General features: G+C 37.1%; 1 protein-coding gene across 1 annotated transcript; it reads left to right on the top strand.

Annotated features, from left to right (window-relative positions):
* Positions 1-5,481: 5,481 nt before the first annotated feature.
* LOC107698125 (uncharacterized) lies at positions 5,482-8,270 on the top strand. The gene is made up of 2 exons (XM_016499056.1): positions 5,482-5,796; positions 7,121-8,270. Exons 1-2 carry the CDS (start codon positions 5,517-5,519, stop codon positions 8,215-8,217), a joined length of 1,377 nt encoding a protein of 458 aa, XP_016354542.1. The 5' UTR covers positions 5,482-5,516; the 3' UTR covers positions 8,218-8,270.
* The last annotated feature ends 1,799 nt before the right edge of the window (positions 8,271-10,069 follow it).

Raw genomic sequence — 10,069 nt, 5'->3', positions numbered from 1 at the left:
GCGCGTTTCCCCCCCTTAGCTCGGTTCGTTTGGGCATATGTGAACACGGCAATCGTGCCCGGATCCGCGCCAAAACAATCGGCCCGAGATCGACTGAACGAGGTGGTCTTGGCTCGATTGAAAACGAACTCTGGAGCGGTTCGGTTGTAGTGAGAAAGCAATCCGATCTAACGGACCAACGAACCAGGCTATATCACAATGTATAATGGGTAATTACGTAAGTTCCATGAAAAGCATTAGCTTTGTTGTTTTGCTAATACTTCAAAATGAACCTGTGAATGTCTGTGGGTGAGCACGTATTCGCCATTCAAAATAAAAAAAGCGCGCTTTTTCATTTTATAATGCCGTCTTATTGCTCTTCTTCCTAGTAGGTGCATTTTAAAAATGTTTTCCCGATGAATCCTGGACTCCTGCCCAAAATGATAATTTAATATAAGGACAGCTACAAAAAAAAAAAAAGCTGTTGTCGTTCCATCCTGACGGATAACAGCCGTGACAGCTAAGTGGAATCCTGGATCTCTATTTTTTTATTTATTATTTTTCTTTTTTTTTTCAGCTGCGCTCCATCTTCCGGGCTGCTCTCTTTAGGGCATGAGGATACTCGTTATACCATGGTGTCAGACAGTTTTCCTTACTCTTCTTAAAAGTAAAGGAGGGACCATGTCTAAAGTGCTAAAAAAGAGAGAGTTCATAATTTATGTTACACCATCACGTTTTTCTGAACTACTGGATACGCTGAGAAATTCAGACAAATATGGAAAATGATTTGTCTTTTGGTGTAGAAGCGATGGTTCTACCATATTTGTAACAAGAAGTTGAATTTGCAGCTTTAGTTATATGGAGTATACACAATATTAGATAATGCTATGATATATCATCACTCTGCTGCATAATTTCAATGCCATCAACATTAAATCCATCCAATCCATGTGATAGTATTAAATCTAAAGTATGATTTTGACAATGAGTATGTCCTGACATGTGTTGTCTAACCCCAATAGAGTTTATATAAATGCTGATCCCAATGCATCTTTTTCATTATCTACATGTATATTAAAATCACCAACAATTATGACTTTATCTGCAGCCAACACTAACTCAGATAGAAAATCAGCAAATTATTTGATAAAGTGTGTATAGTGCCTTGGTGGCCTCTATACAGTAGCCAGTACAAACATCAGTAGGGATTTAGCATTAACACTTATTACACTAATGTTATATAAAGCACCATTACTTCAAATTAATTATACTTGAATCCAGACCTCCGAAAAATACTGACATTATGGCTATAAGTTGTAGCAACACCTACCCCTTTACATTTTGGACGTGGCTCATGTTTATTACAGTAATCTTGGGGGGTAGACTCCTTTAAAGTAATGTAATCACCTGGTTTTAGCCAGGTTTCTGTCAAACAGAGCACATCTAGGTTATGATCTGTGATCATATCATTTACAAAAAGCACTTTGAAAGGGATCTAATATTCAATAAGCCAAGCTTTATCATTTGTTTATCTGTATTATACCAGTTTTTTTAAGTGTTAAACATCAATTAAATTCTTAGCCTTCATTTTTTTATTTTTTATTTTTTTGCTAGTTTGAGGAACAGACACTATCTCTATAGTGAAAATTAACTGATTTCTATGACATGAGGTGGCTAGCAGTTGCTCGGTTTAGCCAGTCTGTCTGCTTCCTGACCTGGGCCCCAGTTAGTCAAGTACAAACTCCAAGACTATGTGCCATATTTCTAGAGAGAAGAGCGGCACGACCCCTGGATAGATGAAGACCATCTCTTTTCAACAGGTCAGGTCTGCCCCCAAAACTCTTCCAATTGTCTATGAAACCTATGTTATTCTGCGGGAACCACTTAGACATCCAGCCATTGAGTGACAATAGTATGCTATGTATCTCATCACCACATAAGCAGAGAGGGAACCAGAGCATATTACAGTGTCTAACTATAATAGTATGATTTTACATCGTACTTGTAAGTTCACACACCTCTAGTGACCTCCGACTGGCAAAGTCAAATATCATCAGTGCCGACTTGAACAACAATCTTACTGAATTTATGTTTAGCATTTCACTCAAAAACTTCACAATTAATTGCAAAGAAATAGCAGGTAATACACTGGATTAAACATGACATTTTAAAGTAGAAAGAATTAAATAGTATTTTCTTCTTCTAAAACATTTTCTTATTCTTAAAATATTTTCCTTCTCTAAAACATACTCTAATTATTTACAACTTTGAAAAAAAAAGTTTCAAACAGTGTATGAAACTATTTGGGGTTGTTACAAATTTGTATTATTATTTGTTTTTATGTTTTTAATAGAAGTCTCCTATGCTTATCAAGCCTGCTTTTATTAGACAGACAGACAGATCAGGTCTCTCTGCCTAAAGGAGTTCTGCTTGTTATGAAAGCAGAGAGGTGTGAATATATGACATGAGACATTCTCGTTGTTGTTTTGCTCATTTATGTCATATCTCCCTGTGATTTTCATTACTAAAGTATAAGGACCTCTTTCTCTTATACAATTTGATAATCAATTTGCACTCATTTTGAAATAAATATGAGTAGTGTTTGTCTGTGCAAAACATGTCACTACGTGGTTGCATGGGCATTGCTAATATGGTTACAAGTGTTTTTTTTTAGTGCATTATGGTTGCTAGGGTGATTTAGCTGGTTTTTAAGATGAGTAAGATTCTGAGTGGTTAAGCATGTTGCATGTTGTTCTGGATGGTTGCATACGGCTCTATACTGTATGACTATGTTCCCTCTTTCAGTGTAAGTCTATGTATTATTATTAGTAGTAGTAAGTAGTAGGTAGTAGTTGTTGTAGTACTACTGGTAGTATTAGTATTCATTCTTTCTTTTTTTTTTTTGGAAAGTATTATTTTTGTTTGTAAACTTTTATTCAGCAAGGATGCATTAAATTGATCAAAAGTGACAGTAAGGACATATATAACCTTACAAATATTTCTGTTTCAAATAAATGTTGTTCTTTTCATTCATCAAATAATCCAGAAAAATAAAATGTATCACGGTTTCCACAACCACTGTCATGCTTTGCTTACGGGAAGAATGAGGAGACGTGGAGATTTCACAAAACGAGAGTCTTTAATAATCCAACAGGGAGATACAGAGCACAAGGAAGACATTCACAACAAGGACACCCCACAAAGGAAGACTGAACAAACAGGAACTTAAATACAAGTGATAATTACTTAACACAGGTGCACAGAATGACTAATTAACTAAACGAGGACAGGAACATGACCAAACAAGGGAACACAGGAACAGAAACAGGGCAAAACCTAACAAAACAGGTCCATGATCCTGAAAACCATATTAATCAGCACAACTTTTTTCAACATTGCTGATAACAAAACATGTGAAATTAGCATATTAGAATGATTTCTGAAGGATCATGTGACACTGAAGAATGGAGTAATGATGCTGAAAATTCAGCTTTGCATCACAGGAAAACAGTTATTTTAAATTTGGGCCTTGGTGAGCAGAAGAGAGTTTTCAAGAAAGAGAGAGAATGAATGAATGAATGAATAGTTTACCATAGAATAGAATGTGCCATAATTGAATAGCTTTAGTATGAGGACTTGTAATATTATATTAAGTAATAATACTAAATTAACTTAATTATCTTTCTTTGTTTTATATTTTTAGGAACGGTAAGTCCTGCTTGCATGTGGAAAACCAATACGATCTCACAAGAAAACATGTCTATTTTATAAGGTGGCAATTTTTAGGAATTTGTACAATGTGAATGGTATGAAACCATACAATTTTAATAAAAAAAAATTATAACACTTTAGAGTAGGGAAGTCTATTCACTACTAACTGATTGCTTATTAGCATGCATATTGGCTGTTTATTAGTACTTACAAAGCACACATTAATGCCTGATTCTGCGTGACCATATTCTGGATCCCTTAACCCTATCAATACCTAAACATAACTACCTTACTTACTATCAATATGCATTAATTAGGAGTTTATTGAAAAAAATGTCTTAGTTAATAATGAACCTGTGTTTCCTAAACTAAAGTGTTACCTAAAAAGTATGTATGAAGGTCCACCCCAACCTCACCTCTAAACCTCCACTGGAGTGTAAGTGGATCGTACAAAAATGTACAAATGAGATTGTATGAATTCATATAAATTAGCTACCAGTTCACCAAAATGTAAACTAGTTATATAATTGCCAAGAAATTATGTTTGGAAAACACTCTGCCAAGATGTTGAACTTCCCCAGTATTTGCTAAAGACTTCTCCATGGTTTCAACAGCATTGCTAGGGTGTAGTTGCTAAGGTATTTCGATGGTTTTTAAGCCATTGCTTACGCTCCGAGTAAAGAGAGCCCACTCAAACACCTCTATGATATCTTCTTCAAACCCTTTTTTTTTCACGTTTTATCACCCACCAGGTGAAAATCAAGCCTCTCCTAAATCCCTCAAACTGCATTCCTCTCCTCAATAAGCTGCATGATTAAAAGTATCAGATTCATGACAAATTTTGCAGGAGTAGTTGCATGCCAAAGGTCAGGGTTGCTAAGTATGAGCAATAATGCTTCTGTTTCATTGAACTGACACTTTAAAGTGCTAAATTCAACATTGTTTTGAAGCGTTGTTTTTACAGATATCTTAATCTGTCGCCATCTGGCAAATTTCCCCGGGTGATTATTTTCTGGAGCAGGGGACTCAGGTATTTTGACTGCTTTTAGAGCGATTAATCCCACAATGCTAATTCTGTTGAAGCAGTGCTTGCGATTTTCTCTAAAATGGTGGATTAAGCACTTTAGCGTCCGAGAGTGAGGCGAAGCAGATGCTTTTGTAAACAATATTACCCTCTTCTCCCTCCAAAGTGGAAATCAACAGTGTGGGGATGTCACCGGTTTGGAGATAAGCCATAACAAATGGAGGCCTCTTTTATAGTGGTGCTCTGGCAAGCAGGCCATAATGCCATATTTTTTTCTTTGCTGGTGCTCGACTTATCCAGTCCTTTTGGTGACAGATGTTCCCCGTCAGTTGGGAGAAAGTCAGGAAGACGTGTCAGCCTGGTGTAAAATTGGGCCTGTATGTATGCGCGGGTGCCCGTGACACTTTAATAACATGCTAAGTGGTGTACAGCATACGAGAGAGTTGTTTTTATGTCTCAGAGTGGATTAACTGTTCTTTGAGGACGGACTTTTGGAGATATTTTGCTTGCGTCTTTTGTTTGCTTGAATTCCACGCTTGTTGAATGGGCAGCCTCGAGATCCTTCTCGACACTTTGACGAAAGTGGCCAGTGAATTAACAGACCCTGAATTTCATATCAGCACCCTATAGACCTTTTTCTTCGCTTCTCCATGGAGGGCGCCATAGCGGCGAGTGACTTACTGTAGGATGCTTCGAACTTCCGTTTAGTAATTGTCATAAGTTAGCGGTAATGGTGAATCGTGGAGGCTCTGGGAAATGTTGTGCTGTTAAAGGCTGTCACAACAGCTACAGAAAGCTCAAAATGTTTCTTGATCAAGAGTGTTATGAACACAAGCCAACAATAAGAGCAGAATATAAATGCCCAAGACCTTTTAAATTGCACAAGATGCCATCCGACGACGATGGTAAAAGACAATGGCTCGAAGCACTTAATTTGAAATGTCCGCCCCGTAACGTCCATGTATGCTCATTCCACTTTGTGGACAGACAACCAACGACAGAAAATCCATATCCCGAACTTTGGCTTGGATATGATCGTCCATTAAGAAAGACGAGAAGACGACGAACGTGTCCGGACGAAGGTGAGATTATTCACTAACGTTACGTTATTTACACGGCTAACGTGCTATTAGGTTTGCACAATTAAATGAAATGCAGCTTATGATACAGTCTTTTCAGTATGTCTGGACGACAAAGTTCTTATGATGTGTGCTTAAACATCTTTAAGAAACGAGCATTTCATTCAGCATTTAAGTATATCTATTAAGTATAATATATATATATATAAACAAAATGTTGTTGCAGTATTTTGACTGTGATTCAAATAGGATAATCACAAGTGAAGTCTGATTTATTTAACATCTGTATAGAATCGGCTCTTTAAGTTAATTATTCTGACTCGTGTGTTATGTTGGTTTTATTCAGCGTGATTAATCTTTTATACGAGTCTGACTTTAATTCAAATTTGAACACTCCACTTTTAGAGTGCCAACGTTAAATCCAAGATTCTTTGTTTTTACTCTGTTTTTACTCGTTCCCCTTTAGTCAAAGAGGTCTGAGTTTGTTCTTGTAAAGTGTTTACCCAAGTGTGCACACTCTCTTAAATATTGACTAAATATTTTGGCAGCAGAGTGTGGTCTGTCTGATCATTTTACCAGCTGCAACAGTATAGGACCTTAAGGCCTGGTTTTACAGACAGGGCTTAGACTAAGCCAGGTTTAGGCCACAGTTCAATTTATTTTTCATAATCGTGCCTTAGAAAACACATTACTGGTGAGCATCTTGAGACAAAACAAAGGCACTGATATATTTTAAGATCAGTCAGTGCAAGTTTCTTTCAGTTGACACAGCTCAGACTAACATTTTAGTCTGGGACTAGGCTTAAGCCTTGTCTGTGAAACTGGTGGGTAAATGTTCACCATATTGCAGCTCAAATCACAACATTTAACAAAATAATACCTAAAAGTATTTGTTCATTAACTCATTTTGGTTTACAAAATGTGGAAAGTCAGCATTCTGTCTTTCATACAGTGCCAATTAAAAGTGTATTAGTGCTAAAGTAAATTTAAAAAATAAAATGTTCCTGTGGCTCAGTGGTAGAGCATTGCGTTAGCAGCGCAAAAGGTTGTGGGTTCGGTCCCAGGGAACACACATACTGGTAAAAAATGTATAGCCTGAATTTGGATAAAAGCGTCTGCAAAATGCATTAATTTAATTTTAATTTAAACTAAAATTCTAATTTTAAAAATTAGTTTATTAATTTTTAGTAATTAACAATTTTCAAAAAAAAATAAAAAAATCAAATATAAAAATTACCCTTTTTGAAATAGAAACTCGCCCTGTACCATATAATAACCCAGCTAATTTTAGATGCTTCACTGTATAATGCCTTGTCTGTATTTACAGGAGCTGGTGTTTACCAAGAGCATCCTGGAATGGACGAACTGAGACCTGTAGAAGAGAGTCTTGCATCTGTCCCCAGTCCCAAGCAATCAGATGTTGATGACCACAGCTGTACATCTAAAAATGTTGCCTCTGTTGGAACACAGTGGGAAGACCACATCTTCGAGGAGCATTGTTACATCAAGAGACAACACATTGTAACTTATGTAAACCAGTCAACGCAGTGCGATACATTCAAGCCTCCTACTCTGATGAACGACTATGACTCAAATCTGTACACCGGGCTCCCTCTCCACACATTTCATACCCTTGTAGCTGTTTTGCGTCCCCATGAGAATCTGGCTTACCAGACCGAAATTGAACAGCAAATCTTGCTCACACTAATGAAGCTGAAATTAAACCTATTAATAGAAGATCTAGCAATTCGATTCCGTATATCAGTGAGTAAAGTGAGCAGGATAATTTCTTTTTGGATTGACACCATGGCTGCAGTCTTGAAGGATCTGATACCATGGCTCCCCAAAGAAACCATCAGGGCCACAACACCAGAGGCATACAAGCAACATTATCCCAATGTTACCTGTATCTTAGACTGCAGTGAAAGTGAAGTCCAAAGACCAGGGAACCTAGACTCAAGGTCTGAATCGTACAGCCACTACTATGCTTGCAACACTATCAAGTATTTAGTGGCTATTGCACCATGTGGTCTAGTAATGTTTATATCTGCAGCATATGGGGGTCGCTGTAGTGACAAATTTATCACATGTGATTCTGGCATTCTTGAATATCTCCATCCAGGAGATGAAGTGATGGTGGACAGGGGTTTTTTGATTAGAGACTTGTTGTTTGAAAGACAAGTCAATATGATAATTCCTCACTTCGCCAACAAAACGCAGCTGACAGAAGAAAAAGTCACATGTAGCCGCAGGATTGCAAATGTAAGGATACATGTTGAACGTGCAATTAGGAGACTGAAAGTATACAAGGTGTTATCACAAACCTTGCCTATCACCCTTATGCCAAAGATAGATAAAATTCTGCGTATATGTGCAGCTTTAGTGAATTTGTGTGGTGATCTGATCCGTGAAGCAGATAATTAAGTTATTTTAAAAATTAAATTTTGTCTTCAGTTACTCACCCTCATGTTGGTCCAAACCTGTATGAGGTTTTGTTTTCTTCTATTGAACACAAAAGATTATTTATTTTGGAGAATGTTGGTAACCAGACAGTTGACAGTAACCATTGAAAAAAAAGAAAAGACTATGGAATCATTGGTTACCATCAACTGTCTGGTTACTAACATTCTCCAAAATAAATAATCTTTTGTGTTCAATAGAAGAAAAAAACTCATACAGGTTTGGACTGACATGAGGGTGAGTAAATGATGACAATTTTCATTTTTGGATGAACTTTTCATTTAATGCTCAGACTGCTGCATTAGTCATGTACATATGTATATATGTTTAATAACAATACTTGACATTTGTAATTCTAAAAAAATCCATCTCACTATGTTTTCTATTTCCTTGTACTATGTACATATATACACTTTAATCTAACTAAAAAAAAACATACAAGACTTTCCAAGTGCAAATCCTGTAAACAAGGAAATATCAAATACATTCAAAATTTTGAAAACTTGCCTTGACACAATAAAAACTTTTCCCCCTTCATGTCAGCATCTGTACACTGTTTTTCAAACTCTTAATCTTTGTTTACCAGTTGACTATATGTAAGTATTTGTCATTCAGTTTGAATCGTCCAGCAATGAATTCATCTACTACTCTAGGAAGCATCACTGAGAAGTAAAAGCCTCTAAGACGAGTAACCTGGTCTGTTAAATACTCTGCATCGTATGGTACATTTATCAGAATGTGTTCCTTTGGAGACCAGACAAGTAGTGTTGCCATTCTCAGCCCAGTACAAAACATGCCTAATTGTATCTGTCTGTAGTAGCCCCTGACTCCGTTCCTCTGTAATTCAGGCTTCCCATCAACCACTTTGATGTCACTATTATTTATAGTGAAATGGTCTGCTAGAGAGGTGGTGGTGTTCTTGGGAACAGGGCACTTTATTTCCAGAAGTTCCATACCATTTATTATGCCATCGGGGCTTGCAGACAGCCATGGCTCTGTCAGGCTGACCCTGATACCTGAGTGGGAGACCTGTAGACCTTTTTCTACAAGAAGGCTTCGAGCTATTGCCTCTTTCTCACTTCCATACTTTGTAGCCGCATTACCTCGAAAGGTAGGAAAGAGATGCTCTCTCATGAATTTATCAGGATTTGTTGTTGCTCGTACTGGTACACCTTTAGCTGAACTAGCAGTGATCCTTAGCTGTCTTGCACTATGCCAAACCTCTGACAAACTCTGATTTTGTGTTTGAATCTCCAATTCAGCTGCCTGGTCACTGTTCAGTTCTATGTGTTTGCTGTAAAATGCTTTACATTTACTGCAAGTCAAAGTCTCTCCATGTGGCTGGTGGAGTTCTAAGCTGTCAGTGTCATCTGCTTGCACTGATACATTGGCATTGTAGCATTTTTCCAAAAGACTTTTTTAATTCAAAAAGTGGTTTTGTGTCTGAAGAATTGACTCTCTCCCTGAAGTCTTGATGTGTGTCATACATAGCTTGGTGTAGATGGTAGCCTTTCTCCCTCCCTTGTTGATGACGCACCATATACATCATCAGCTTTGTGACGTCTAAATGTCATCTGACTAATTATTTTCTGTTCAAGGTTTCTTCTGGTTCCTGCATTCCATCTACACTGCTCATCAGTGCAAGATAGCCCTGTCATACCACTGGCCACTGCATTTTGCACCTTTCAAAAATCAGAACATACTGTTCACTTTATTTACTTTATTAGTAAACAGTACATCATCATTAACACTTTTTTAGAGCTAAACAATTTTGTTATAACTGAAATTTATAATTGGTTAAATATTGCTGTAAAAA

Source organism: Sinocyclocheilus anshuiensis, unplaced genomic scaffold (assembly GCF_001515605.1).
Source record: "Sinocyclocheilus anshuiensis isolate Anshui unplaced genomic scaffold, SAMN03320099.WGS_v1.1 scaffold1642, whole genome shotgun sequence".
Lineage (NCBI taxonomy): Eukaryota > Metazoa > Chordata > Actinopteri > Cypriniformes > Cyprinidae > Sinocyclocheilus > Sinocyclocheilus anshuiensis.
This window is presented reverse-complemented; position numbering and strand designations above follow the sequence as displayed.

What these genes read in the sequence shown, in the direction of transcription:
- LOC107698125 (XM_016499056.1), top strand. Translation starts at nt 5,517, where the DNA reads ATGTTTCTTGATCAAGAGTGTTATGAACACAAGCCAACAATAAGAGCA. An exon ending in ACGAACGTGTCCGGACGAAG is followed by an intron (nt 5,797 to 7,120) that starts GTGAGATTATTC and finishes CTGTATTTACAG; the next exon opens with GAGCTGGTGTTTACCAAGAG.